Below are 27,081 nucleotides of genomic sequence, written 5' to 3'. Positions count from 1 at the left end.
TGCCTGCGTAGAGGCTGACCTCGTACCACGCCATCGATGAGGAAGAGACGAGGTTAAAAAAAAGCAGGCCGGCTATCTTGTAAAAGATCAGCCTCTCTCTCTGTGTCTGTGTGTATGTGTGCTGTGCTGCAGAGGCTTGCATTCCAACTTCCGTGGCAATGAAATCCCTTGATTCGAAAATGTTTATTTTTCAAACAAAAAGAATCTCTCAATCAGGTTTGCCGGCAATCGTATGAAGTTGAAACAACAGCATCAACGAAGCTTTATAAACGACGCAAGGGCATCCTCTAGTACTCTCGGCATCCTCCCTTTCCTTCGCTGTCGGACGGAGGGCGCAGCTGTTTTCTTTTTTTTTCCGCCGAAAGAAAAACGGACACAGTCGCATGGCAGCGGGAGCGCGATCGCGCACATGCTCATGTGCTCCACTGGCGAGCGAGTGTGCACGGATTACTTCACCACAGCGAGGCCCCAGAGATCATTGATGAAGATGTTGTAGTGGGAGTTGCTAGGACGGGGAAGGGAGCATGAAAAACTACTTGGGTAGCTATGCCTCTGAGTTCGGCTCATCTACCTTGTTGCGCGAGTGCGGTGGCGTCTGTCGCCCTCCCCTTATCGCCCGCCGCCTGCACTTGCGTGTTTCTCTCTTTGTCTGTGGATCGCTCGCTCGCTGCTAGTGCGCACTGCCGCCGCTTCCGTTCGTCTTGCACGCCTGCCTCTCACTGCCTCTCTTCCTGCTGGCCATCCCTTTGCTTTTTTTTTTTTGGTTGCTGCACCGCTGAGCGCACATCAACTGGTCCCCTCCTTTCTCGTCAAAGCCGACCGACCCACTCACCCACGAAAAAGCAGACAGCACAAACGTGAGACCACACTCTTCTTCTTTTCACCCTCCCTCGTAACTACTCAGCAAACAAAGTTCGCCGTCTCGCACCTCCGCTCACTTCAAGCGAATAACCGTCCGTGATACACACAAACAATCAGCAGCCGGCACGCATTATCATAATCATGGGCTCTTTCTGCGCTAAGCCTGATGCGGCCCCCAAGGACGATGTGCACGAGGGTGAGAAGAACTACCAGGAGGAGGGCGAGAAGTCTTTCAACGACGCCAACGTAGAGGCGACGTCGAAGCACCAGCAGTGCGATAAGGACGACGCGGCAAAGGACGTCGAGGCAGCGGACGACGCGGCAAAGGACGTCGAGGCAGCGGACGACGCGGCAAAGTGCGCCGAGGTGGAGGACATGGAGGAGAAGCAGGAAAAGTTTGAGGTGGACCCCAAGAACGAGTCGGATGATATGGAAAGACAGGCGGACGAAAAGCGGGAGGAATGGGGGCAGAAGGTCGAGGAGGAGGGCCAGCATATCACCAACGACGCCGAAAACCACATCAGCTGCAGCGGCTGAGCGCTAAACACCTAGTTCTCTTGTGCATTGATCGCTATTCATTCTGATCTGCACTTGCACACTGGAGGTGCAACGATCCTGCGCATGTGTGTATGTGTCGGTACACGCCCCTCTCTCGTACTCGCATCTGTTTTTGCTTTGGGCCCCGCCTCGCACCGCTTGAAACACGCCCCTTCCCCCTCCATACGATCCCACTGCCCATCCGTGCAAATACACGCACACGCACACACAACGTACATAGCTCACATTGTCGTCCTCCACATCATGTCTCTGCTTGTTTTCTGTTGTTTTGAATCGTCGTAGCCCAGTGCTGCCTATATATTTCTTTCTTTCTCGTTTTTTTTTTCTTCTCTCCCCCACACCTCAAATTACCACCGTCCCTTCCCCCCTACTCAGCAGCCTCTCTTCCCATGCCTTGTACCTTTCTCGCTTTTTTTCTCGGCACGCACAGACGAACGTCTCTTCCTGTATCTCTTCCTCTCCTTTTTTTGTTTCTTTCGTTGTGTTTACTTCGCTCTGTGCGTGACGGAGGCGTGTTTTGTCTCTCTCTCTGTGCGTGCGCTGGAGGCGGTGGTGGGGGTAGAGGGTAAGAGAGTGGGCGGTAGGTTCCTGGCCTCGTCTTGACCACTATCCGCGAATGCCTTGGCTATCCTCCATACATACATACACCCACTCACAGACACGCACAGTCTCACACTAGAGCGCATGGCACGCGCGCACATGTACATTGCGAGGAAAAAGAAGAAAAGAAGAACAGTGTTAGGGGGAAAGCACGCACGCACATATACACCCAAACAACGACACCTACCTTCCACACACCCCCGACCTCTTCTACAGCCTCCCAAACCTCCTCGTTTCATGTCTTTCACCAAAGATGTATATATACATACACGCATACTCCCCCTCCCCACCCCTGCATTCGTTGGTAGCATCTCTTCGGATCTGTGCATACACGCCACACGTCTGTGTGGAGGTGGTGACCCTCCGTCACCCCCTCAACAACATGGAAAACACTCTCACGCGCAGGCCATTGATTGTTTCCTTCTCTCTACTTTTCGCCCCTTAGAGCCTCCCCCAAGCCCCACAGGCATGCATACCCCTGCAGACGGACATGAACAGCGGCAAGCTTCCGCGGACGTCGTGCATGTGTGCTTACTGCTGTGCGTTTGCGATCCACCCGCCCCCACACCACATCCTCCCATCCACTCATCCACTTGCTGTATCTTCTCTCTTCCTCTCTGCAACGCGCTTTATATGTGACACCTGCCCATGATATCCGGAGTAGCGCTACATCACGCGCATTAGCGAGTCGATAGAGAATGGTTGTGCGCATATGTGTGTATGCGTACACATATATATGTACATACGTGTCTTTACGCTTGTGGCTTGTTCAGGGATTCCGGGCTTTTCTCTCCAACGCACTGTGGCGCGATACCTGCGCTGGCTTCCGTCGAAGGATGGTAGGGATGCTGGTGGGCGGTGGCGATGGTGGTGGGCGGCCTGCGTTTTTGTACGTTTCATGTAGCTCTTCTCTTGCGTTCCCCCTTTTGTTTATTTATTCTTTGTGTACGGGTGTATGGGAGGGAAATTTATTACTGTTAATTTTTTTTTCTTTCATTATTATTATTGTATTGTTGTTCGCTTAGAGGGTGATGTTCTCCATGTGTCCTTGTGTGCCTCTTTCTCTGCGTTGGACCCTCTGTGGACGTGTAGCCTCCACTCTCACCCGACACCAATGTGAGGCGCCCTTCTCTCCGTTGTTGGGTGTGCGTGCTTTTACGACTCGTTTCCCTTTTTTATTACTGTTATTTTTCGTGCGGCTCTTTATCGGGGTCGCTCTTGTGATTGGTTCTCCCTTAGCGTCGCCGTCGCTACTTTGATTTCTGTTTTCAGGGAATTCATCCACGTCTTTGTTTTCTTTTCCGAACTCGCGTCCTTCTCGCCTTTACACACCCGAAACCTCCTCCCCTCTTTCTTTGAGTGGGACGTCTCTCGCCTGACCCCGGCCCCTGGCTTCCCAGCGGAAGTGCGGACACGTCCGCCTTTCTCCCACGCGCGCAAGAGCCTTCCTCTCTGCAATCGTCTTTGTGTTCGTCATACTCCCCATGTCTTCCCTGATGGCGGAGGCCACCTCAGCGTGGTGTCGCAGGGTCCAGTGCCCACACTCTGTGTGGGGAAGCCACGCAGCCCCCACCTAACCCCTGCCAATGCCGAACCACCTCTGGTGGTGGCAGGGGCAAGCACCTACGAGCTGGGGGGGGGTCAGAGCGCTTCATCGCCACGGATATCGGCGGTCGGGTCCTGGACGGCGGTGCGTCAGAGCGGGCTGCGACAGCGCACGCGTCCGTGCCACCCATGTGATGGACAGCGTGTCAGCGTGACTCGAGCTATCCCACGCCGGGCCGTCGCACTGCCTGCTGCTGGGGAGCCTGCGCCATCGCGAGGGATGCACCAGGGGTGGCAACCGGCACGATGGGAGCGACTGTGAGGCGACCTGGGAGGCGGGTGGGCGGGGTATGAGGCAGCGGCCGTGCTCGCAGATGACTGAGCCGGCGCACTGCCGTAGCGCGTGTGTACCGCTACTTCGCACCACGCGGGATGGGCCTGTGGCAGGGCGGGCCGAGTGGATTGGAGCTCATGATGTACGACACTGGACGGACACGTGGAGGAAAAGAAAAAGCTCACCACGTCTGCGCTTACACACTTTTTTCAACCACTCAGTTGACATACACTAGCTTTCTGCGCGCATGATTGGTCGACGCGTGCCTTTGCCATGAGAGGTCTGAAGAATGACATGCTTGTATGCACTTCCGGAGGTGTTCGCGGGCAAAAAAAAAGAAAACCGGAAGACTCAGGTCAGAGGAGGGAGCAGACGGAACATGATGTCTAGCGGAAGTGAACGACATGCAAGACAAGAGAAATAAGCCACCTTTGAGCCTTAGCATACGGAGAACAACAAAATCAGAAATCGAAACAACAAAATGTGTGTCGAGAAGCTTACGGGCAATGCTTCATAATAGGAGGAAGCGTCCTGGCTGCGTAAACGAGCGTGAAAAAAAGGGGTGATGGGGGTAGAGGGGAGGCGGCCAAGGCAGAGCTGCAGGCGGTGGTGGAGAGCAAGAACTTCCTGCGGAGGGGGCGGACACGAGAGACACGGTGTGCTGTTGTCGAGGATGTCGAAACACGGCCGGCTCTCTCTGTGTGCGTGTGCGCGTAGGTGCATAGCACCTGCACGCCCCTCTATTTATCTCTCTGGACCGCCTCCCCTTTTCCCTCCCGCACATCTCCCTCCCGCACAAATCCCTTTCTTGCTCAAAGATGGCGATTGAGGTGGCGGCCTCCCCGCCTCGCGCCATCTGCTGCGGCTGCAGCCTAGGTACTGCGTGCCACCTCCCTCCTACCCTTTGCACAGTTGGTTGCATGCACAGCTTCCCCATCGCACCCGCCTTCGAGCGCTCCTCAACTCTCCACCACCACCGCCTCCTCGCTATTTCTGCCTGCCACCTACATGGATACAATACCTGCTTTCTCTCCCTCTTCGCGCCCTATCGTGGGTTGGTGTCCTCTCTGCCACCCCGCCCCCGCTGCGCACCGACGCAACACACAGAAGATCACACGTAGCATAGGAGTCGGAGCTCCCTCTATTCCTTTTTCTCTGTGTTTCTTTGGTTGCCGTATTCTGCCCCCTCCGCTCACCCTCCTTTCCCCCTCCCCCTCCTCCAACCTTCCTTTCTCCGTCATCCCCTTGCCTTGTCTGTGGCTCTCTGTGTGGACGCGGAATCTGCTGTGGCGCTTCGCCTCCTTCCCGGCCGGTTCTGCGATCGATCGCGTGCTCTCTCGCTCTCTCGCCTCCCCTATTGCCTGCGCCGAGTGGGTGCGCTAGCCGCTGCTAGTCTACCTGAAAGCGACTTCTCCGCTCGTTACGGCGCAGACACTCTTGCCCTTGTTCAGTCCATTTTCGCCAAAGACGGTGCACCGGCCACGTGGAAGCGACGCCTTTCTTTCGCCTTGCTCGCCTCACCCTTCCGTTTCATCGGCGTCGTCGCCATCGTTTCGCACACGTGCGACCTGCCTCCAGCAACACCACATTCCGCGCGCTTACACACATACACCAGCATAGAACGGTGACCGAAGGAGACGCTGTGACCGCTATCAGTAGCGAAGCCCCGCGTCCCGCACCGGTGAGAGCAGCGCAACAAAGACGATAAGGCGCCGAAAGCACCACCAAGGCACGCGCGCAATCGAAGCCTGCGAAAGAGGGAGGCAGCGAGAAAAGCACACACACACACACACGAAAAGGGTAAGGCGGTTCCACAGTGGCTGCGCGCTTTCTGCGCCCTATCCGAGGCCCGCGGTAGCGCGTTCTGCCTCCTTCCCCAACGTTAACTGTCGCTGTCCGATCGCTCCACACGAAAGCGGCCGACTGGCCCCTCCCTTTACCACCACCTCATCGCCCTCTTCTCGTCTCGGGTTGCGCCTGCTGTCGGCGGACCGTGCCACGCACCAGCAGCGGCGGCAAGAACAAGAGGAGGAGGCCGAGAGGGCAAAGCGGCAGATCCTTCTTTACCAAGCCGCGTGCGCGCTTCCGCATTAGTGACGCAACGCAATACATCCACCAACCTCTACGTGACGCTGACGAGCAGCGAAGCTACGCGAGCGGAAAGTAACACGTGCACAGCTCCATCAGCGTGAGCCCCTCCCCCCTCCCTTCTGCTCCCCTCTCTCCGCCTTCGTGCGTGTGCTTGTGCTTGTGCCCCTGCGAAACGGATTCGTCAAAAAGAGGCGGAGTTGCTGTCTCTTCTTCTCCCCTTCCTTTTTCCTTTGCTCTCACAAGACGTTTTCCTTCCTTCCTTGTGAGCGTGTAACCACTAATAATTAAGAAGAAAGGGGCGATACACGCATCAGGTACGCGTTCACCACGCAAGAGACGAAGAAAAGTCGAAACCACAGCCGAAGAAGACACTAATCTCTTGCTGCACTGCCGTGTGAAGACTTCCACCCCCTGCCTGCATCTAGATCTTTCTCTCACTCTCTCTGTGCGTTCGTTTCATGTGCTGCGCTTGACTTCTAGTGCATCTGTGCTCGCGTGGCTCTCTCTTTCGCTGTGGGCGTGTGTCTGCCTCTGGGCGAAGCGGTGACTGGTATCCGTGCAGATCTGCTTGTTTATCTTGCACACCCACGCACCCACGCAGAATCTCTCTCTCTGTTGTGTGTTGAAGCGTTTCTTTCTCCTGCCTTGTCCCTTCTTTGTTTTACTCTTGCTGGTTTCAGGCGTTTTGCGTTTCTTGTTTCCTTTTTTCTTGTGTGTTTCGGTGTCTGAGCGTGTGTGGGTGTGCCCGTGTACGCTCGTCTTCTCGGTTTGGCTTTCGCGCGCGTACGCCCTCACCTTCCCCCTCTTTCACTGCTCGGCTCCTTTCCTCCGTTTTTCGCTCTCCCTGTTGCCACCTCCATCCGCCGCACCGCACAGCCCCCCCCCCCCCCACTCCCTCCCCCGTCTCGCTTGCCTGACGCGTGCGTCGGCGTCGGTGCCTGTCGCGCCTTGTATCTGTGTGCCTGTGTGGTCTTTTCCGATCTGAGAAACGGGGTAAGTGGCGAAGTCTCGCCAGTGCGTATCTTTTTTTGTTTGTTTACCTTGGTGAAGGGGAGGAGACGAAAAGAGGAGGCCGCCATCGACGTCGACCACACGTGAGTGGTTGACCTGTACCGTCTTCTCCGTCTACTGTACACATCGTTGTCGTCATGAGCATGGTTGCCCCTCCGTCTACCTTCGCCGAGGCGGGGATACCGCTGCACGCGAAGCTGCTCAGCGCTGTAGAGGCTGATGGGCAGGTCATCACACCGACACCGCTGCTCATTCGGGTTCTGCGGCGGACAGCGCTCGACTTTGCCGACGTTATCGTAGATGGGCGCTGCGCCACGGGCACTCGCCAGGTGGGCAGTGCCGCTGCCGTTTGGGTCCACAACACAAATATTAGAACCAAAGCCTCGCAAGCAGCCGCAGGATCCTCTTCGAAATCGCCGCAGCAGCCAGCAGGTGACAACAGGGCTTCATCTCCGGGCACGCGAGGCACGAACAGCGACAAGGCGGTGCCCCTCTACCGTACCGAGGCGGCGCTCAGTGAGTGCCGCTCACTTCTTGTCCTGTACACGCTGCACTGCCTCCTGAGTGCCACTCAGGAGGCGAGCACGGACGGTGGCAGCAGCAGCAGCGACAGCAGTGCCCATGTTCGCGCGGATGCGGATGGGCGCGTTCAGCAGTTGCCACTCGCCGCGCGTAACTGGGCACCGGAGGTGTCGATCATTGTCGCCGAGACGGAGGCGAGTGCGGTGGAGCTGCACCGAATGTGCAAGTCTCTCGGTGAGGCCTGCGGGCTGCGTTTGAATGCTGTGCTACAGGTCGGCGACAAGCCCCCCGCATCCCTCGTGTTGTCGCCCGCTACGCCGACAACGGAGAAGGGCACGGCAAATCCAGAGGTCAGCGGTGCGCCGGCTGCTGCCAGCGACGCCAGCAAGGATGAAGAGAGCGGCGTCACCAGCGGCACCGCCAAGAAAACGACCTCAGCGGGTGAGCGGCCGCACCTGGTCTCCATCATCGTCACAACTGCACAAGGGTTTCTGAGGTGGAACTTGAGTGCGCTACTGAGTGCTGGCGTGGATGTCGCTGTTGCCGGCAGCGGCACAGCCTCGGCGGCTGCCGAATCGGCAAGCGATGCAGCCAGCACTGGTGCTGCAGCGGCCGCTGAGCCCTCGCCGAGCCCTGAAATGCGGCGGGTGCACCCCCACATTGCATCGATCGTGGTGGAGGAGATGGGAGGGGCCAGTGTCACCTCTCCGATAGGGGTCGACAAGGCGGTGCAGCAGTGGCGCGAGGTGCACCACACTCTGTACGCGGCGGCACTGCGGCAGAACCCGCGCTACGTGCCAGCGGCGCACCTGCACCCCCACTACATGTGGGTCTGCCGTGGACCCGTTTCTCACCTGCCTGCAACGCTGCGGCAGTGCTTCAGCCGGCGCAGCCGTCGGTACTACCAAATCCAGCCCTCCACGTACATCAGCCCCTTGGCCGTTGCCCTTATGCCGCACCCGCATGAGGGGCTTAGCTCACCAGCTGAGTCTCTGGGGATACGCCTCGTGCTGTCGCAGAGCCAGGCTGACAAGGAGGCGCAGCTGCGCCGCATCGTGACGGACCGCAGCGGTCTCTTTCACCGTGTGCTGCTGCTCACGCACAACAAGGAGGTTGCCCAGCTCAGCGCGTTGATCGCGAGCTGGGGTGTGTCGAAGGAAGCGCCAACCGCGTCAACGGTGTCGGCGTCGTCCTCGAACAGCGTTGTATTTAGCCGGCGCATGGACAGCCTAGGCGCTCAGCAGCAGTGCCACGCGGCGTACCTGCAGAGCTGTGAGGCGGCAGAGCGGGTCTTGCCAGCCGCGGCGGCGGCGTCGTCGTTGCCGTACTCCTCCCCTGTCGTCGTCACCCTCGTTGCGTGGGACGCGCTGACTTCGCTCGACATAATGGATGTGGACGTTATTATCCAGTACTACCCACCTCAGAAGTCGTTGACGGACCAGGAGTGGGCGGAGTTCATCCAGGTTCTGCACACCACCGTCGACGGGGAACGCGAGATCGAACTGTCCCTGCGGCAAAACCGCCACATTAAGGAGGACAGCATTCAGGAGAAGCTGCAACAGCTGCGGGAGGGCACGACCACGGGAGCAGCGAAGTCAGCGGAGGGATCTGAGCAGCCGCAGCGTCCGCTGCCGGTGCTCGTGACACTGATGTTGGCAGCGGACTTTACTCTCTCTGCTTACTTTCTTCACCAGTACATGTACAGCGGCGCCACCGGCACCCTGACCCGCGCTGCCACAGCTACGTCGCTCACGTCGACCGGACCGGCTCCTGGCCGCCCGGGGGTGCAGGAGCCGGTGGAGTACCCGATGCCGGTGCTCGACATTTCTCCTAAGCATCCATACTTCATTCCGCTAGTGTGCGGGCACACGGGTGACGTCGAGTGGCCAGCGACGGCACCCGGCTCACCACCGAAGCCGCGCACCGCGACAGCTGGCGTCGACGGCGCCGAGGAAAGCCTGTTGCTAACACTCACGTCGGGCGAGGCGATTACAGTGAAGAAAGTTCTGGTGGCGAAGCTGCAGAAGGAGCAACGGCGGCTTGAAGGCTTCACAAGCTTATCGGGCACGGCCGCGGCGGCCAATAACGTGGGCTTCTCTGGAAACTCTTCTGTCGGTGTCGCCCCGTCACCGGTACAGCTCTTGGCGCAGGGCAACATTGCCATGACTGCCAACGCTGCGAGTGGAGGGAGCGCCAACCTCAGCTCCAGCGGCAGCGGTGGCGCCGAGCGTAATTCCTTCGCAAAGATAGTGAAAAATTCTGGCGTCGCAACGGCAAACTACGCAGCCAACGCCGCAGCTGGAGTTGCGAGCCCTGCCGCTGCGACTGCTACGACCATCGGCGCCAGCGGCGTGCGAGCTAATAGCCGCGGAAACGCCGGCGCAGGCACTGGCGCGGCGGACGGTGGTAGCGGCAACAACAGCAGCCAGCGCCAGCATCAGCAGCGTGGAGGAGGAAGTGGTAAGGAGCCCACTTCATCCGCCCAAAATAGCGGTGGTGGTGGCAGCAACAGCAGCAACAGGTGCGCACGCTCCTCGGCAGCGCAGAACAGCAACACCGGCGGCCGCGGCGGTAGCAATGGGAAGGACAGCGCCAAAGCAAACAGCAACGGCAGCCTGAGCAGCACCAGCGTTGCTGGTGGCGCTGCCTTCAACACCACCAACGCCGCCGCTGCTGCTGCTCAGGCTGCCGCAGCAGCATCTGGCGGTGCGATCGCGCCTGGCAGCAAAAAAGAGAACGAGACGGGCAACACAACAACGCGAAGTCCGTTGGCAAGCAAGTCCGGTGCCTCGTACCCTAATGTGGCTTACGCCGGGGCGAAAGATGCGGGCAGCGGCAGTGGCGGTGATGGGAAGGGCACCTCCAACAAGCGCCGTTCCCGCAACACGCGAGGAAAGAAGCAGCAGCAGCAACAGCCATCTCCACCATCGAGTTGAGCGGCGTGTGTGTGTGTTTGGGGGGGGGGGCGACAGCAGCTTTTTTGTTTTATTTCTCGCTCTACGATGTCTTCTCCCTCTCTCCACGTTTTTGCTCCCCCCCTACCATCCCCCTCTTTCCTTCCCCAAGTTTTTCCTCTTGGCCATGAAGGGTGGCAGCGCGAGAAGAGTTGTAGGAAAGTCGTGAGTCCCTGTCTGCCTGCCTTGCCTGCGCCTGTGTGTAAGCGTGCACGGGCTTCAACAGTATGGCGCTCTTCCGTCTCACGTATGCGTCTCTGTGTATGTATGTGCGTGTGCGCTTCTTTACTCCGCTTCTTCGTGTTAACTGCGAAAAGCGTCTCCTGATGCACCCTTGCCCTTCTCTCTCTTGTTCTCTCTTTTTTTTTGCCCGCTCCATCGTCTTCTCGTCCTTTCACCTTAGCGATGGCGTCGTCATACTCCACCACCCCTTCCCCATGCATCCACGCGAAGCACGTAAGCACTTCGTGGGAGGGGCGACCGCGGAAGTGTGCGCGCGTGCGTCCGTGTGTGTGTCTTTGGACGCCGCACCTTTTTTGCGTCTTTGCAGGACAACTCCGCTTTTACTTGTCTTTCTTGTTTTCCTCACTCCTGTTCGTCCCGCTCCTTTTTGGCTGTTTGCACTCTGGCGGGCTTCCTCCTTCTTTGGTGACTCTGTTCTGCATGGTTCGAAAAAAAAAAGAAACGTTTCTGTGTACGCTTCTGTGCGTCCTGTGCGTGCTCGTGTCTGTGTCTTGCGTTTTGTTCGTCTCTTGGCCACTCTTCTTTTCTTCGTCGTCGCTTTTCCTTTTATGGCTTGAGGTCTCCTCCTCTTTCCCTTTTTTGGTATGCATGCGCGTGTGCTCTGCCTCCTTTGTTGCCTTATTTTAGCGTTGTGTGTGTGTGTGTGTGGTGCCTGAGGCGTTTCCCTCTCGCCCTCTGACCACCACCCCTTTTAGGGTTGCCTTGGTCTCTCTTCCTTTTAATTTACTGAACTGTTCTCTTCTTCGATGAGCTCTTTCAGCTCGGAGAATGCCCCCGCGTGTGCACTTGGATGCGTGTGCGTGTGTGTGCCGAACCCCCCATCCTCATCTCCTCCCTTCCTGTTCTCTCTCTCTTTGTCCCTTCCTCTTTTCCTCGTTAAGTAGTTGAATGGAAAGAAAAGGGCAGCCTGGTGCGCGTGCGTGCTTGCCGGTTCATCTGTGCACGCGTTGTCCGTCACTTGTTGCCTCTTCGTTTTCGCTTTTTTTGTTTGAGTGTAATAGGGTTGCCGACGCAGAACTGGGAATCTTTTCGTTCTGGACCTTTCCTGTCGCTCCGCCTTGCGCCTAGGCCTCTGCCACCCTCTCTCTTCGCACGTATGTGCGTGTGCTCGGTCCCTATGTTGTGCACGGCTATATGGCTCGTGTATGCGCTCTTTTCGACTTTGTTTCATCGGTGAGGAACTCGGTGATGCTCGGTGTTCTTTGTCTTGTGGTCGATGACGTTTTCCTTCTCGCTCTTCTTTGTGTGTGCGTTTGTGCGGGCTCGTGTGCCTCTTCTCTTCCCTTATCGGTGGCGGTGGCGAGAGATGAATAATAGTCAGCGCGCGGCTGTGTGTGTGCGCGTGCGCGTTTTGGATACAGGTTTGCAGGAGTGCATAGTCGTCAGTGTCTGTGCTCGCACAGCTGCTGCTGCTGCTCTCTTTTTATTATTACTGATTTCGTCTTGCCGTTTTCCGTTTTCTGCGAAGAGGGCGTCGATCAAGGCGGTCCTCCTGCTCCTCCTCCTCAACAACGAAAACGTGTGTGGCTCTGTCGACTTCGACTGTGCCCTGTCTCTCTGGGTGTGCGCCTGTGGTACTTTCTTTGTCTTATTGTAGGTTTGTATGCCGTGGTGGACGGGGGTACTCATTTTATATTTTGTCGTGGTTTTGCTGTTGGACGAAGTCATAAAAAAAACGAAGCGAAGGGCTTTGAGGTCTTGCGATGGACGAGTTTTGCCCACGCGTAGGGGTGTGTTTCGGACTGCGCATGCGTGCCCACTGCAACTACGCTACGGTGTGGCATATATGCTTTTTCTGTTTTGGTGCCTTGGCGAGGCTGTGCGTGTGCGTGTTACGCACCGAAAAGCGTCATAACAAACAAGCAAGACTCGTGCTGTCGGCTTGGCTCACATCCTATCCCCCACTCCTCTTGCTCGCCTCTTTGTTCTTTCACGATGGTCCCAGGGTTCACAGCTGTGCGCATTTGCGTTCACACACGCCCACACACTCACGCGCTCTTTCCCACTCACATTTCACCCCCTAAAAAGCAACGAAGACCTCCCTCACCCCGACCCCTCCCCGAGATACAACATCGGTGCGCAGCCACCAGCGAAAGGCCGCGGCATTTACATCAAATCCATCACGCGAGTGGATATGTGATGGAGCGCAGCGAAGCAAGCGAGAGAGAGGTGGGCAGAAAAGTGGTGCTCATCGCTTCCTTTGTGTGTGTCTCTCTCTGCCGACTCCATTCGCCCAACTGTTTCTTCCACCTTTAAGAGGATGAGGAGGGGCAGTATAAATCCGCGATGGGGGAGAGCTGCCGCAAGCAGCTTACTCACTAGGGGTGGGTGGGACGCTGTGCACATTGTGCAACGGGGCGTCTCCGCACACGGTCTTCAAGGCGGCCTCGGATCTCACTCGTCGCCCTCCTTCCCTCGCCAACGTAAGCTTGAACTCTCTCCCACTCTTCTCTCTCCTACGTCTTTGTGTGCTCTCTTTCTTGCACCCACACAACGTGAACGCACCCTTGAACGCGCAGCTGTATACAGCATCACATGCGCGCACACCACAGGAGACGACAGCGTTCTCTTCTCCGCCCTCTCCGTTCGCTGCTTCGTACCCGGATACGCTTCTACCCTTCTCTCCTTCTTCGCTCTTCCTTACCGTCCCCCTTCGCTTTGGGATTCTCCGACCCCCGCCAGGACCTCCTCCTCCCCCCTCCACACACACCCACGCCCACCTCTCTTCCTCCCCCGCTCCTTCTGCTGAGCCTGTACACCCCTTTTCATTTTGTGTTTTTCTATCGCGCTGTTCGCCACCGTTGCTCTGTCCTTTTCCGTCTTTTCCATCTTTCCTGTTTTTTTATTTGTGTCTTGTGCCTCTGTGCACCTCCCCGTCTTTCCGTCTATCTCGCCGGCACCCCCTTTGGGGGCAGGGACGTGCACGCACGCGCAGACATCGCTGGAGCCGCTTTCCATAGAGTCGAAAACGCTAGCAGACGGAAAGCGAACTCGAAGTCAAGGATTTTACCCCGCGCGAGAAAATGCCGAAGTCATCGCCGCCAGATGAGCATAAGGTTCTCATCAAGAAGCTCACGCATGCTTGCGCCAGCTACGACTCCGCGGCGAGGAAGTACCTCGCCGCCGTAAAGGCGTTGGACTCCTCCTTGGAGGCGGTGGCCATCGCCATCCGTGAACTCTCGCAGGGGGAGGAGAATGAGGACGCTGTCATCAGCGTCGAAAGGTTCTGCACGTCAGTGGATCGGCACATGGCCGGCTCCTCTGCTGGTGCATCATCTGGCCACAGCAAGACAGGGCGGCTTTCCGATTCGGCCGCATTCAACGGCGCCGAATACCCCTTCGCTGCTTACATGAGCGATTTCACGCGCGAGATTTCCTCGGCCGTCGGAGAGCTTAAGGAGATCCTCAAAAAAATCGAGAAGTCTAGGTCAAAGCAGGATGACCTCGTCGACAAGTACAACAAAAAACGCAGCGAATTGGACACGATGGAGATGAAGTTGGCCAAGAAGAATCAGGGCATTTCGACCAACGAGAAGTACTCCCACAAGCTGGCCGATCGCGACTCCTTGAAGGTGCAGGTGGAAACCGGTGAAAGAGAACTCAGAGCCGAGTTCATGGCACTGCTGCAGAGGCGCACTCAAACCCTCTTGCAAGTCGTCCGTGGAATGCAAACGCACTCTTCAAATTACTACTCGCATCTATCCAAGGCAATGCAGGCTTGAGGAGGGACGCGAGCTGCAGCAGCAGCTCCCGCAGCACATGATATATTGTGGTTCGTGATAGACGCACTGTGATACGCGCGCACCGATGCCCCCTCCCCCTTCCATGTGTGTAGACGCATATGTGGATTTGCCGTAATAGCGCGTCAGCTCTATCCACGAAGCGGATCAACACGCCCCCCGAAGAGGAGAGCGAACACACACATATATATGCACGGTCGGCCACGAGTCTTATCAACACGGGATGTCGGGTGGCACAATAGTTGTAGTAGGACACACACACACACACACACACACTAAAACTAACAGCACCGACATGAAAGTGTGACTTCGACTCACATCGCTGGAGTCTTCCCGCTGCGTCTTCGCGTTTGCCTGTATTCGGCTCGCTTGATTACATTGTTCTTTTTTCCATAGACATACACACACGCACGCCATCCTCCTTTTTTTGGACTGGCTCTCTGCCTTTCGCTTGCTTATGGCCGTTTCTTCGCATGGTTGCTTTCTCATCGCCTGCCGACTTTCTCCCTGATCTCTATCGCACTCTCCCTCCCTCTCTTTAGTGTGCCTCTGTCTGTGCGTCTGTGGGCTCCAGCTCATGCTCTCTCCCGAGCCATGCCGTTTTAAGGTTTTGCGCGCTTCGTTGCTTCCTCTAGTTTTCCCTTCTTGCTTTTTTCCTTTTCTTTTGGCTGTACTGAGCGGGTGCGCAAACGCCGAGTGTGAAGCGCGCGCATGCATAAATATGCATATATATACAAGCTGTTTTTCTGTGCAACACGTCGTTCTGACCAGTCGACAAGTATGTACGCATGTGACCGAAGTACACTTGCCTCTGTTGCACCACGGCTATCTCAAGGGCACCGGGACCACCAATAACGTGTTGCGTTGTGCAGTCCACTTGATAAAGCGCAGGTTCAGTCCAGCATTACGCTCCACATCACCTCAACGCGACGAAAACATCAAAAACGGTAAGTGGATGCCCAAGTTTGCCGAGGTATGGGGACATTATGTAGTTAGCCGGTCTGAACGTAATCATGACCGCAGGTCTCTTCTGCACAGCACCAGCACGAGTGCCTCTCAGTCAACATCAAGGGCCCACCAGCCGTGCCTGAGGAAAGGCTGTGCAGGCTTTTGGCTTCCTCACAGAGTACATACCAGACCCTGATATCACGCGCGGAGGTGGACTTCGGCATCATCAGGACCGATGAACAAGTTTGAAAAAGCAAACAGGCGATACGGCTGCCATCGATCACGCATGGCGCTGCACTTGCCACGCAGTCGTATTTTCGGCAATGTGCGAAAAAATAAAACAGAGGATGAGGGGTGTGGAGAAGGTCCCACTGTTCATGGAATGAGGCGGGCGGCAACAGTGCAGCAGCCTGTTGCTGCGTTCTTCTTTGCGTTGTACATTCTATCGGTAGACCCCGCTCGTTTTGCCTGTCCTCCTCGCCGATTCCCGCCACTGTGCGCTGAGCTCTGGAGGGAGGAGGGGGTGCTAGTATGAGTGCGCACACACAGGGCAGTGCGCGTTTTAGCTTTCTTTCCGTAACTGCGTGCCGCGTGAAGAGCTTCCCGCTTTATTACTACGCCTGTAGATGTGATTTCTCCAGGTTGGTGTTGATACGACATGCGAGCTGCATGTGTGCATGCTCGCGTGAGCGTGCGTACGCACCCCATTCGCGCTCGCGCGCTTCTTTTCTCTTGCTCCATCTCCGTCTCTTCATATGTATGCATCTCTCTCTCGTTCTCGCTCTGTTGCCGCTCACCTGCTCCCCACAACTGCCGACTCCACACCGCAGCCTTGACTTGCCCATTCTCGTCTCTGTCTCCTGGCCATTTGCAGGGGCTCCCGCGCCGCGAACATCTCCGACGTGCTGCGACAGGTGCCGCCCATACTCACTCATTAACCGCATACATTTATTTTGCCCCCCCCCCCCCTGCTGTCGCCCTCTCGACGACGTGAGCACCGCGCGTGTGTGCGTCTGTGTCTGAACACATCGTCACCAGATTACATATACGCTCTGCAGCAGCTCTCCTGCTACGCCGCGCGACACGGACAACGGCAGAAGAGCGGCGTGCAAGCGGCGGCATTTCGGTGGCGGATCGCTCATTTTATTTTTCGTCGCGTGCACGCGTAGCAAGAGGCACAGGAGAGGGAGGTAGGGCGTTAGCTGTGCGTGGCAGCTTGCCGGAGAGAAGACGTGAGCCTGCGCAGCGGAAAAAGGATAAGGACAGGGGCTGCCTGTATCTTCTCTCGTCTGCCCCTCTCCGTCGGGTCCCTTCGGGGGTGCCATTCGTGGTGTGCCTGTACCTGGCCGTAGGCGTCGGCCTCTACACCGGATACTATCCAAACGTCTTTTCGCTTTAGTCTAGGCCCTGGCGAGGACATGCTCAACGCGAAGAGCCCATCACCAACCAACAGCAACTACGACTTTGCACTGCGCCATGAGCGGGTGAAGCTGATCGCAAGGGCGCTGAAGCAGTTCGGTGTGTACATCACCCGCACGACGCAGGCGATGCGCGAGGTGGCCAGCTGCCTCTCGCTCGTTGGCCAGAGCTATCATGAAGTCGCGCAGTGCGTCAACAACACGAACCCGCACAGTGGGGTGGATCGGGACTGCTACATCTCCTTTAATAGACAGCTTGTCGAGAGCTACGGGGCCAACTTGCAGAACGCCGCCACGCTCTTCTCCGCTGAGATGATGAATATCAAAAATGGCGAGCAGTTCTTGTCTTATAATAAATCGGTGCATCGCACGGTGATGGCGCGGCTGCACGATGTGCTGAAAATGGCACAAAGGACCCGCGACCTTGGCGATGATGTAAAGGCGGAGCTCAAGAAGGCCACCTCCTGGCGGAAGGTCGTTAGTAGAAAAGAGGCAAAGTACATCCGCAAGGGTCGGCCCTTGACGGAGAGCAAGCTCTACGTGAAGCAGTCGGAGAAGATGCGGAAGCACGATCAAGCCTACGAGGCAAAACTGCGAACCTTCGACACCGAGTACGAGTCGCTCATGCAACGCCAGCTGTACGTGGCGGGTCACACGATGGACGACTTCCTGGACATGAACACAGTGTACCTGTCGCACATTCTGAAGGTGCTCGGTTGCCTAGCCCCGAACGGCGCGGAGGCCATCCAGAAAATGCTGGACAGCGGCGAGAAACTCAGCGATCTCCTGGGCATCGCGCCGGAGGATCAGCTCGGCTGTCGACTGAGAGCGCAAAACGTCGACGTGCTCAACAGCAGCAATGTAACACCGGTGAAGAGAGGGGCCGGCGCCACGCCTGGCAAGGGATCCCCAGCCAAGTCCAGCTGCTGCGGCTCCTCGCACAACTTCACTAGCTACTACCAGAACCGCCGCCAAGCGGCCTTGTATGTCGAGGGCGCACCGCCGACGGCGCGCGCACTTGGCGGGGACAGCGGCGGGAGCAGTGAGCCCTACCACACACTCAGTGGAACGCCGCAGCGGCAGCTCATCTCCAACCAGACGCCGTCGAGAGCCACATTTGGTAGCGCAGAAATCTGCAGAGCAGTAAGTCGCTCGTACTCGGCAGCGGAGCCGGCCGCGCCGTCGCCTCTGCAGTCTCCGTCCTTCCCTGCCGCCGTGCCACGCGTCGATGCTGCGCCGGTGCCGTACGTCAAACAGCTAGCCATCGGCCTCCACGCTTCATGTGGGTCGCCAGGCACGACCACAGACGCCGCAAAACAGGCCTGTCCAGCCGGGAATGCAGCACCAGCTGCATGGGTGGTAGAGACCAGTGGCCGCCGAGGTAGTGCTCGTGATGCGACCAACGCACGCACAACGGGCGAACTCAGCCTCGGCCACGCACAATTTGGCGATGGCAACACGGCAGTCGGTGCACCGCCTGCAGCTTGCCTTGCCCCAGCGCCGCCGCTCGCCCAATACAGCGAGGAGAGGCCGATGGAACGGCCATTGGGCCGCTCAGAGGTGCCGGCTGCTCAGGCGGCCATGTTCGGACTCGACGGGGCACGATCCGCGGAGCCTTTTGACGATCAACTCGTCGCCGACTCGTGCAGGCGCACATCGCTCTTGTCCCTGAAGCCCATTGCGCTGTTCCCTCTCGACGTGAGCGAGAGCAGCATCTCACGGAAAGTGGCACCGCGCACGTCGGCGGCGACGACCTCCGTTACCAATCCCTCGACGCAGCAGCGCTCACGCCGCGACCGGAAGAAGCACAAGACCAAAGTTGCTGCTGCTGCAAGAGGAGGGGCACCGCTGCCGGGCACCGCCTCTGCTCCGCCGGACGAGGACACCATGTCCAGGAGCACGAGCACGCAGTCTCAGGAGGCATTGGAGAGCAGCATTCACGGCTATCATGCCGCACACGACCATTGCCCGCCGCCACAGCAGCTACACAACTTGAAGCAACATCCTCAGTGCGACACTGCACCCGTCAGCTTGGCACACTTCCAAATGGGACTGACAGGTTGCAGTGGGGATGCTCCGTGCCAATGGCGCAACGACGGACTCTGTTCCGAGACCGGTGGGGTGTCGGGGCGCTCGCAACACTTGTCTACCAGCCATGGACTGGACAGCCCCACACCGACACCGCAGCCGTTTGCGCTGGGCACGCATGCATGGGAGGACTCACAGGTGCGGTCATGCAGTCCCGCGTAATGTCTATGGCCGCAGAGACATCGAGGCGAGGAATGTGACGACATGCGCAGAGTCTTCTGCGTAGACGCAGGGCTGGTAAGTGCGCGAGCGATTACGCGTGTGTGTGTTTGTGTTCTCTTGATCTCTCCGCGTACGTCATTGCGTTCCTCGTCAAGGTTCAAGTAAGTGTCTGTCTGCCTTTCTCTGCTTTACACTTTCTTGTTCGACTGTATGCCGTGCATCCAACTTCCCTACCGGCGCACAGGGCCAGCCTCCGCCGTCGCGCATGTCTGCCGGCCCGCACGTTTCTTTGGTCGTCTGTTTTTGTGCTTCTCGTGGCTCCGTCTCTCTTTTTGAAACACACACACACACACACACACGAATGGCTCCTCCTCTCTCTCGTGCCTCCTTGTATCCATCGCTACTCAGCGGAGGCAACCTTTTTTTTTTCGCGTTGCTCGTCACCACCTCCTTGTCTAAAGCGTTGCGAGGCGTCGTTTGTGTGTATGTGTGCGTGTGAAATATGCCGCCTTCCGCCTCTGGTCGCCCCTTTCCTGTAATGTCTCTTGCGGAGATTCTTTTACATTCTATGGTTTCGCTCCATTCTCTGTTTTCTATCACCTTCCCTCTCCTTTTTCTGGATGCTGGAGTGGTCTGTGTATGCGTATGCTCCGTTATCGGCGTCTTCTCTCCGCCAGACCTCATGCACGCACTCGAGCTCTTTGTGTTCTTTGGCTTTCAACGCCCCCAACCCCGCTCTTGCCCCATTTCCTTCTCGTCCTCTTGTACCTTCCGCCACACCTACGCGTGTGTGGCCTCTTACGTCGTTTTGTACTCTCCCCCCACCACCCTCATCGCCTACTTTCTTTCTACAATAGTGTCGCATGCTGCACGCGCATGTTCATTCTCGTTCTCGCGGTTGGCCAGCCTCTCCTCCATCTCTATCTATCGGAGTCGCCTTCTTTTGTTGTTGCCCTCCTCGCTTGGCCACCTCGCCGCTTGCACTGCTTGCTCGTTTCTTGTCGTCGCCCACTCTGCGACATCGTGGCCGCAGGGGGGATGTGACGCCGAGATGTGCCTGTAATGTTGTTGTAGGGGACAGAGATTGCTGAGGCGCGCCAACGAGTTGGAGAGAGAGGGAGGCAGTCATGCAGTCAGAAGACGAGCACACACGCCAAGCGAACAGCACAAGTGAGCAAGGATACCTCGCTGCCAGGGCGTCTGAACCGCTCCGCTCGATTCTTCGCGTCTGCTCAACCACTGCCCTTTTTTGACTGCTGCGACACGGCGGCGGCGATGCATACACGCACAGCTTATCCAGCTCCTTGTCCCTTCTGTTCTCTCTCTGCTCTTCAGATCTCGGAGAGCGTGACAGAGTGACGACGACCGAGCGTCGTTCAATGAGGGGGATGACGGAAGAGAATAGCTTGCGCACATGTGTGGCCCGTCAACACTTCAACGCGCGGTAGCTTCCTTGGTATGCCCTCACCCCCCACGTAGCCTCCCCACATCAAGATGAGGGCTCGCATACTCAGAATCTGGGATGCACACACACACACCACAGCTACTCCCTTTCCATCTCCATCTTCCTCTCACTGTGTATGTCCCACTGACGACGCCGTTCTTTACCCCTTCTCTTCCCCCCCTTCATTGACTGGACAGCGTTGCTGCAGGCCCTCTTCCTCCCTGCTGCTCTCTCCGTAAACCAGAACGCACACACACATAAAGCGGACGTCATGGGTAATAAGATCAGCAGCGCCGACCAATCGAATGCGGATGACAGAGGCGTCCACTCCGAGTTCGTGTACCGCTACGAAACCACAAAGAAGCTGAAGCTGTCGTACATGATGCTCAAGAAGAACGTCGCGACTGCCGTCATGACCATGGAGATCACCCCGCAGCACCTCCGCGACGTCGGCACGGGCTACTCGAACGTGTGCGCCTGCCTGAAACACGGCGGCTCCGGGGGAGCAAACTCGCGCATCCAGGGCCGGGCTGAGGGCCGCGATCAGGCCCCTACCAGCCGCTCCAGGGTTGACCGCGAGCTCGCTGATGAGTCCTACCAGGGTTTTCAGACCTTCTGTGAGGCCATGGATGACATCAAGACCGGTGTGTGCGTCACATGCCGCACCGCCATTCACGAAAGGATCACGGTCGAGCTGGACAGGATGGTGTTGACCGCAGAGCGCGTTCTGAAGCAGGGTAGGAAGACGATGCGTAGCATGGCCCGTTTGACAAAAGTCGCAAGGCAAGTGTCGCGGCGCGAACGGTCGGCGGTGAGCCAGGGCAAGGACCTCTCGTCGAGCAAGAGCTACGCGAAGGCCGTCAAGAGGCGCGACGCAAAGGAGAGTTTGTACAAGACAGAGCTCGAGGCCTTTGATCAGCTGTACGAGAACGTCATGGTCGGGTCGCAGGAGTTCTGCTCCTCGACGACGGACATCTTCCTTGACTGCATCGTCGGCTATTACCGCGAGATAGTGACGACGATCGACGTCTCAGACACCCCGCAGTGCAGCCGCTTGCGAAGCCGCTTTCGCAGCCGTGAGCGAGAGGTGGTGCTGCACCAGGCTTCGGATGCGAGGTTTTGTGAGATGCCGGCTGGGCACAAGGACGGCAGCAAGTCCTCGCCCTCCACCGTGCCGCTGAAGTGGGATTAGGACGTTGCGCACTGCCAGATATCTCATTGATACCGCTATCAAAGAGGGTCGCTTACTGCGTGCGCATCACCCGTCTCACGTGTGCGCAAGTGCACGCAGGGCAACGACATTGTCTCCTCTCTCTTATCTTGTTTTACTTTTACCATTGTGCATTTCTCTTCCCATTCGCAGCTCGCCTCGTCGAGTGCGTGACGGGTTCCGCTGCCACCGCTTCCGCTCTTCGCGCACTCTCCGTCTCTTGGTCGACTCTCTTTCTCTCTCTTTCTGCTGCGTGCGAGTTGTAAAGTCGAGTTTGGGGTGCGGATGCTCTTCTCTGAGGCAGCACCAAAAGGGGACACCAACAGATGCGGGCCGACGAACATATCTCGAAGAGGCACTAGATGGCGCACATCTCCCCTTTGCCAGTGCTGCTTGCCGGGTGACGGCCGGTACCCCGCCAACCCGTGTTTCTGCCCTCCTGTATTTCAAATCTCCGCTGAAGAAGAAGAGAGACGTCACAGATCGCTCACACACTGCTGGGCTTGTTTAGAGACTGGGCAAGTAGCCGCCGTCCAGAAAACGCGTCATGGCGTTTCCTTTGGGTCCAGAGACAGGGTCGCGATGTGTTGCGGTCTCGTAATCCAACAATCCACCCCCTCCTTGCCTGCATGGCCTCTGGCGTCTATGCTATTCTTTACTCGCACTGCATGGAAGCTGTAATGCACACACACGCCCCTCTCGCTCCCTGCACTCTCTCCTCCCCTCTCTTTCTGCAGACGACGCGCCAGCTCAACGGAACGAGTGTTTCGGTTCATCGCTTCATCAGTCACCACCCCGACAGAGACCGCCACCGTTGTCAAGCATGTTGGGTGCACCGAGTCCGGCAGCAGGCGAATTCAGACGCCGTCTTGCACGGCTTCAGGGGTGAAGGGCGGACTAGGCAGCAGAGGCACTAACGGGCCGAAGATCTTGGCAGCCCTCTCCGCGCCAAGGGGCAGCACCATCCGCGAGAACCCTCAAAGAGCTCTGAAGACAGGGCTGCCCGTCGGGTGGCCGGTAGAGGGACAAGACAATGAGATTGCTCACAGGGGTGGAAGCTTGCCACGCGGGAAGACGACACGCCACGGAGCTGCCTTTTCCTCTGCCAGAGTGCACGCCAATGCAGCTGTGTTGCGCGTGCAGACGACCGGCGATGCTCACGGAGGACCTGACCGGAGCGGGGCTGTACCGCCAAGTCAGCACTGCGGAGAGAAGCGACTGCTCACCCCTGCCCATGTGCCCTCGAACACGCTTGTCTGTTTCTCTGCGTTTCCTTTTTCGTCATGTTTCTTTTTGATAGGCGAATTTCGTAAAAGAAACGCAAAAAATAAACCGAAGGTTTCCTGCTGATTATGCTGCTGGTGCTGGTGCTGGATGATGATGGTGCGGAGTGGCTCTCTTCGCAATGTTTATTATCGTTATCCTCTGCGTGCTCTTTTTCTATTCACCTGTGTCGTGCCGTTGCCTTCTTCTTTGCGGCGCTGCTGTGCGTGTGCGTGTGTTGGCACCCCTCATGGGGTGAAGGAGGAAGGCATGAGAAAGATATCGATGGAGGTATAGAAGGTCTCGATCTCTCGCTCGCCCTGCGCCTCGTTCCCATTCGCCCACGTCGCCGTGGCTATCCGCACGCAACGGCCGATCCACCGCGACGTGGCGCACAGCAAGAGTGCACGGTATCGAGTCTTGCTGCTTAAAAGCGGCACTTGCGCAGACCATCTAACCCATACCATGCACATGCACGATCCTGTGACGTGTTTCTCTTCCCATCTTCTCGTTAACACTTGCTTCTCTTTCCCTGCGTCCACACGCTTCTGTTTGGTACTGCTCTGCACTCCTGCCGCCACCTTCCCTTCCTCGCACCTCCGACCTCATCAAGCGGCTGTGCTCGAGAGCGCACGATGTCATCTTCGTGATTCGCGCGCCTTAGCCTTTTCTTTTTGTTTCTTCGGTTATTGCCTTTGTATTCAAGCTCCCATCTTTTATCTGCCTACCGACAGAGCAGAACCCAGAGAGAGAGATACAGGCAGCCAAGAGTCTTGGTCCTACCAAGCACCAGACACGCACACACACACACACACACTGGATATCCCCAAGGAAGAGGGGACGTTTATCAGAGACGGTGCCTCCTGTCTCACCCCCTCTCTCCCTTCCTCCCTCCCTCCTTCTGCAAGTATCTTGTGTTTTGAATATTTTGTTGTTGTGGAGAGCCGCGTGTCGCTTGCCTGCTGATTGTGTTCTGCTTTTGCTTTCGGCGCGTGCTCTTCTTGCGCCTGGCGGCGAGACAGTATTTTCGACCACCTCCCTCCTCGGCCGTCTCCTGCTTTTCGCGTCTTCATTTCCGTAGCCTTCCAGCACGAGCTCGATGCTGAAACTGTCTCGCATGACTCGCAGCAGCCGTTACACGCCGGTTGTGGGGTGCGCTTTTCTAGTGGAGACGCTTTACGGCTCCAAGTACAGTGCCAATGTGGGCTTGTACAGCATGCCGTACGTCTACGTAAAGACGATTTTACTGTGCGCCACCGGGAACGGCCTCAAGCTACGCGAGGGTCGCTATATCCACGGCCTCGTCGAGCTCCTTCTGCCATCGAAGGTGTCACAGGACAACTTGACCAAGCTGGAGCTGTTGCAGTTTGTCGACGCCATCCCGATGGATCGCTACGCCAGCGGCAACGGCGGGTCCTCAACGGTTGATGAGGAGGCGGAGGACCAGGCCGTGCTGGCGCTCATGTTACACGGCAACGGCGATGCCAGCAGTGATGATTCTACGGCTGCGGCCATTTACGCAGAGTATTGTGCGTCTTCGCCATCACCGCTGCACGACGAGTGCAGGGCGCTGCAACGTCCTCTACAAGACTGCAGCGACGGGAGCCATAGGCATTCGATGGGGGACGCCGCTTGCGATCTTGAGGGCTCCGATGCACCGGCTCGCCTCGGCTCTGAGACCGCCGCCGCCGCTGCTGCTGCTGCTGCGCGCAGTCGCGCCGAAGAGGCGGAGGATGACGCGGCTGCGGTGGAGTCGATCATGTCCTTCGTCTCCGCTACCGCGTTTCCGTCTTCCATTGCGCGAGTGCTCATCTACGACGCCGTATGCACGTGCGTGGCGGACGGCCTCTACAGTGCCAAGGAGAAGGAGCGTGTCGCATTGTTGTCGAGCCACATCGGCCTTTCCTCTGCTGTGCGTAGCCAGATCGAAAAGTTGGCGCTGCAGGAAAAGGTAATCTCCATTCGCAAGCGGCGCCTGCTGCTTCTCCAGCCCTTACACACGAACAAGACGCCGAAGAGGGATGAGCAGCGCTGGCAACCGTTCAGCACACTTGGCAGCGCGGCGAACTCGATGTCTCACGAGCAGGGGCGAAGCGGAGCAGACGCTGCGGGTAGGCGCGATGCCGGCGACCGCGGCGACCGCCAAGACACCGAGGACGAGGCGGACACTTTTGCCGCCGAGGAGGCCATGCGAGTGGAGGCGGCGAAGACGCTGCTGCGACGCGCACGAGCGCATCGGTCAAGCAAGCGGTACGCTGGCGTCTGAGAGTCGCGTCATCAGCGCACCATGCGTGGTTGGACGCCAGTTCGTTGCGCGCGCTGGCCGTTTGGAGCTGGCCCTCTTGCCCGAACTCCCATGCCCGCATGCGCTGCAGCAAAGCCGAGAAACGCGTTGTTCGGTTCCCTCTTTATTTTTGCTTGTTTTGTGGCTGTGATGTTCTATCATGTGCTTCTTGATGCGGTGGATGCACTATGTGTGCACGTGTACATTCGCGTTTGTGTTCGAGCCTTTACATCTCGCTCACACTCCCTCCTCCCTCCCCACACACACACACACACAAACGGCTAGGCGAGCGCACATCCACCCGCAGACATACGCACACGTGAGAGAATTATGGTCAGCGCTCAAAAACCGACGGCGGCTCAGCCTCCTCCCCACTAGAACCGCAGCGAAAACGAAGAGAATGCAACTATAGCCTAGGGAACGGAAGTGAAAGTGCCGTTGTGAAATCTGCACCAGGAAGCGGCAGCCGCGCCCTGTTGATGGTCCCGTGGGCCGAGACCGTGCCGATGCGCCCTGGTGAATCCGAATGTTACCGTAAAACGCACACACTTGCACATGCTCTAGATCTGTTTCGTTGCTTCTCCTTTCCGATACCCTCCCAGACGGGGGAACATCGTCGGGTACGGCAAGAGAGGTGCAGTGACTGAACCCTCAGCAGGCCGGTGAGGCGCCATCGCCTTTTTTTCAGTGCTCAATACTGACGCCCTCTTCCCTCCACCCTGCTCATCAAACGCCGCGTTGCCCGAAAACGTGCTTGTGCGCGCGCGTGTGCGTCCCCCTGCTCCTGACCCTCCACATGCCATTTTGTTTTCCTTCCTGTCCTTTATCTCTTTACCTTCCACTCTGTGATAGCTGCAAGCTCGGTACCGTAGTCCCCTCCCCCTATCTCTGCCGTAAGTGTAAAGCACACGCGCGCATACAGCACAAAGGCAACGCCTCCTCGGCTGCCACCCACCCACAGGAACACATACATTTCTAGGCGCCGCAACTCCCAGGGTGCGCGGGGCCCTTCCTGTGCCTGCGGCTACTGCCTGTACAACGCGCGATTTTCTCCCTATCCGCTTCAGTTTGTGCGCATTCTCGTCCACGGGCGGCGGGGGAGAGGCAGGGTGGGCACGTGGAGTTGTGGTGTCTCTGTCGCTCTCTCTCTGTGCGTGCGTGCGCCGTTACTGCGCAGCACGTGGCATTCGGATACATTATTCGCCCGCAACGGATCTGCTGACGTGAGGAGCACACGCGAACAGAAGAAACGAAGGCACGGGAAGCGAAGGGGCACAGCAATACGAGAGACGAAACACACAGGCACGTGTGGCTTCGGCGCCCGCGTCTTGTCACTTCTCTCCTCGTCGTTGTTTCTGCTCTTTGCGGTGACATCCGCGTTAACGACGTCCTCACGCGGCCATACAGGCACAGATAGACGCACAGACGCGCGCGCACACACACACACACACATGCAAAGCAGCTCGTGCCAATCGAACGTGTGAGTCAGTGTAGGCTTTTTGATTTCTGTACCGTTTTTGGTTCGTGTGTGTGCGCGTGCGCCAGGTCTCCTTTTCGCACGTCGTGTGTGGTGGATGACTGAGCGACTGCTGCTTCTACCCTCGTGGCCTCCTTTGCGGTAGCCGTTCTGCTGTTGTTTCTCGACCGTCGTACAAGAGGTTGCTGCTTGCCAACGAGGACGAAGAGAGAGAGTGGAGCCGGGAAGGAGGTACAGCGCGTACCACTGTACACATACACATACATATACATACACATACACCTGCTTTCTCATAGATCTTCGCGCCATCACCTGTGCCCCACCGCTC

At 57.6% G+C, this 27,081-nt stretch overlaps 6 protein-coding genes across 6 annotated transcripts; all 6 read left to right on the top strand.

Annotated features, from left to right (window-relative positions):
• Positions 1-1,002: 1,002 nt before the first annotated feature.
• LINJ_23_1190 (hypothetical protein, unknown function) lies at positions 1,003-1,398 on the top strand (the record flags this gene model as incomplete). Its single annotated transcript, XM_001465755.1, has 1 exon — positions 1,003-1,398. One exon carries the CDS (start codon positions 1,003-1,005, stop codon positions 1,396-1,398), a length of 396 nt encoding a protein of 131 aa, XP_001465792.1.
• A 5,739-nt stretch (positions 1,399-7,137) lies between these two features.
• Positions 7,138-10,458, top strand: LINJ_23_1180 (conserved hypothetical protein; the record flags this gene model as incomplete). Its single annotated transcript, XM_001465754.1, has 1 exon — positions 7,138-10,458. The coding sequence occupies one exon, from the start codon at positions 7,138-7,140 to the stop codon at positions 10,456-10,458; it is 3,321 nt and encodes a 1,106-aa protein (XP_001465791.1).
• A 3,284-nt stretch (positions 10,459-13,742) lies between these two features.
• Positions 13,743-14,441, top strand: LINJ_23_1170 (hypothetical protein, unknown function; the record flags this gene model as incomplete). The annotated part of the gene is made up of 1 exon (XM_001465753.1): positions 13,743-14,441. One exon carries the CDS (start codon positions 13,743-13,745, stop codon positions 14,439-14,441), a length of 699 nt encoding a protein of 232 aa, XP_001465790.1.
• A 2,384-nt stretch (positions 14,442-16,825) lies between these two features.
• On the top strand, positions 16,826-19,075 carry LINJ_23_1160 (conserved hypothetical protein; the record flags this gene model as incomplete). The annotated part of the gene is made up of 1 exon (XM_001465752.1): positions 16,826-19,075. One exon carries the CDS (start codon positions 16,826-16,828, stop codon positions 19,073-19,075), a length of 2,250 nt encoding a protein of 749 aa, XP_001465789.1.
• A 1,715-nt stretch (positions 19,076-20,790) lies between these two features.
• On the top strand, positions 20,791-21,711 carry LINJ_23_1150 (hypothetical protein, unknown function; the record flags this gene model as incomplete). Its single annotated transcript, XM_001465751.1, has 1 exon — positions 20,791-21,711. The coding sequence occupies one exon, from the start codon at positions 20,791-20,793 to the stop codon at positions 21,709-21,711; it is 921 nt and encodes a 306-aa protein (XP_001465788.1).
• Positions 21,712-24,091: 2,380 nt separating this feature from the next.
• Positions 24,092-25,258, top strand: LINJ_23_1140 (conserved hypothetical protein; the record flags this gene model as incomplete). Its single annotated transcript, XM_001465750.1, has 1 exon — positions 24,092-25,258. The coding sequence occupies one exon, from the start codon at positions 24,092-24,094 to the stop codon at positions 25,256-25,258; it is 1,167 nt and encodes a 388-aa protein (XP_001465787.1).
• Positions 25,259-27,081: the final 1,823 nt, after the last annotated feature.

The sequence above is a fragment of the Leishmania infantum genome, chromosome 23 (assembly GCF_000002875.2).
Source record: "Leishmania infantum JPCM5 genome chromosome 23".
In the NCBI taxonomy this organism is placed as follows: domain Eukaryota; phylum Euglenozoa; class Kinetoplastea; order Trypanosomatida; family Trypanosomatidae; genus Leishmania; species Leishmania infantum.
The sequence above is the reverse complement of the archived record's forward strand: the minus strand, read 5'-3'. Positions and strand labels throughout refer to the sequence as shown.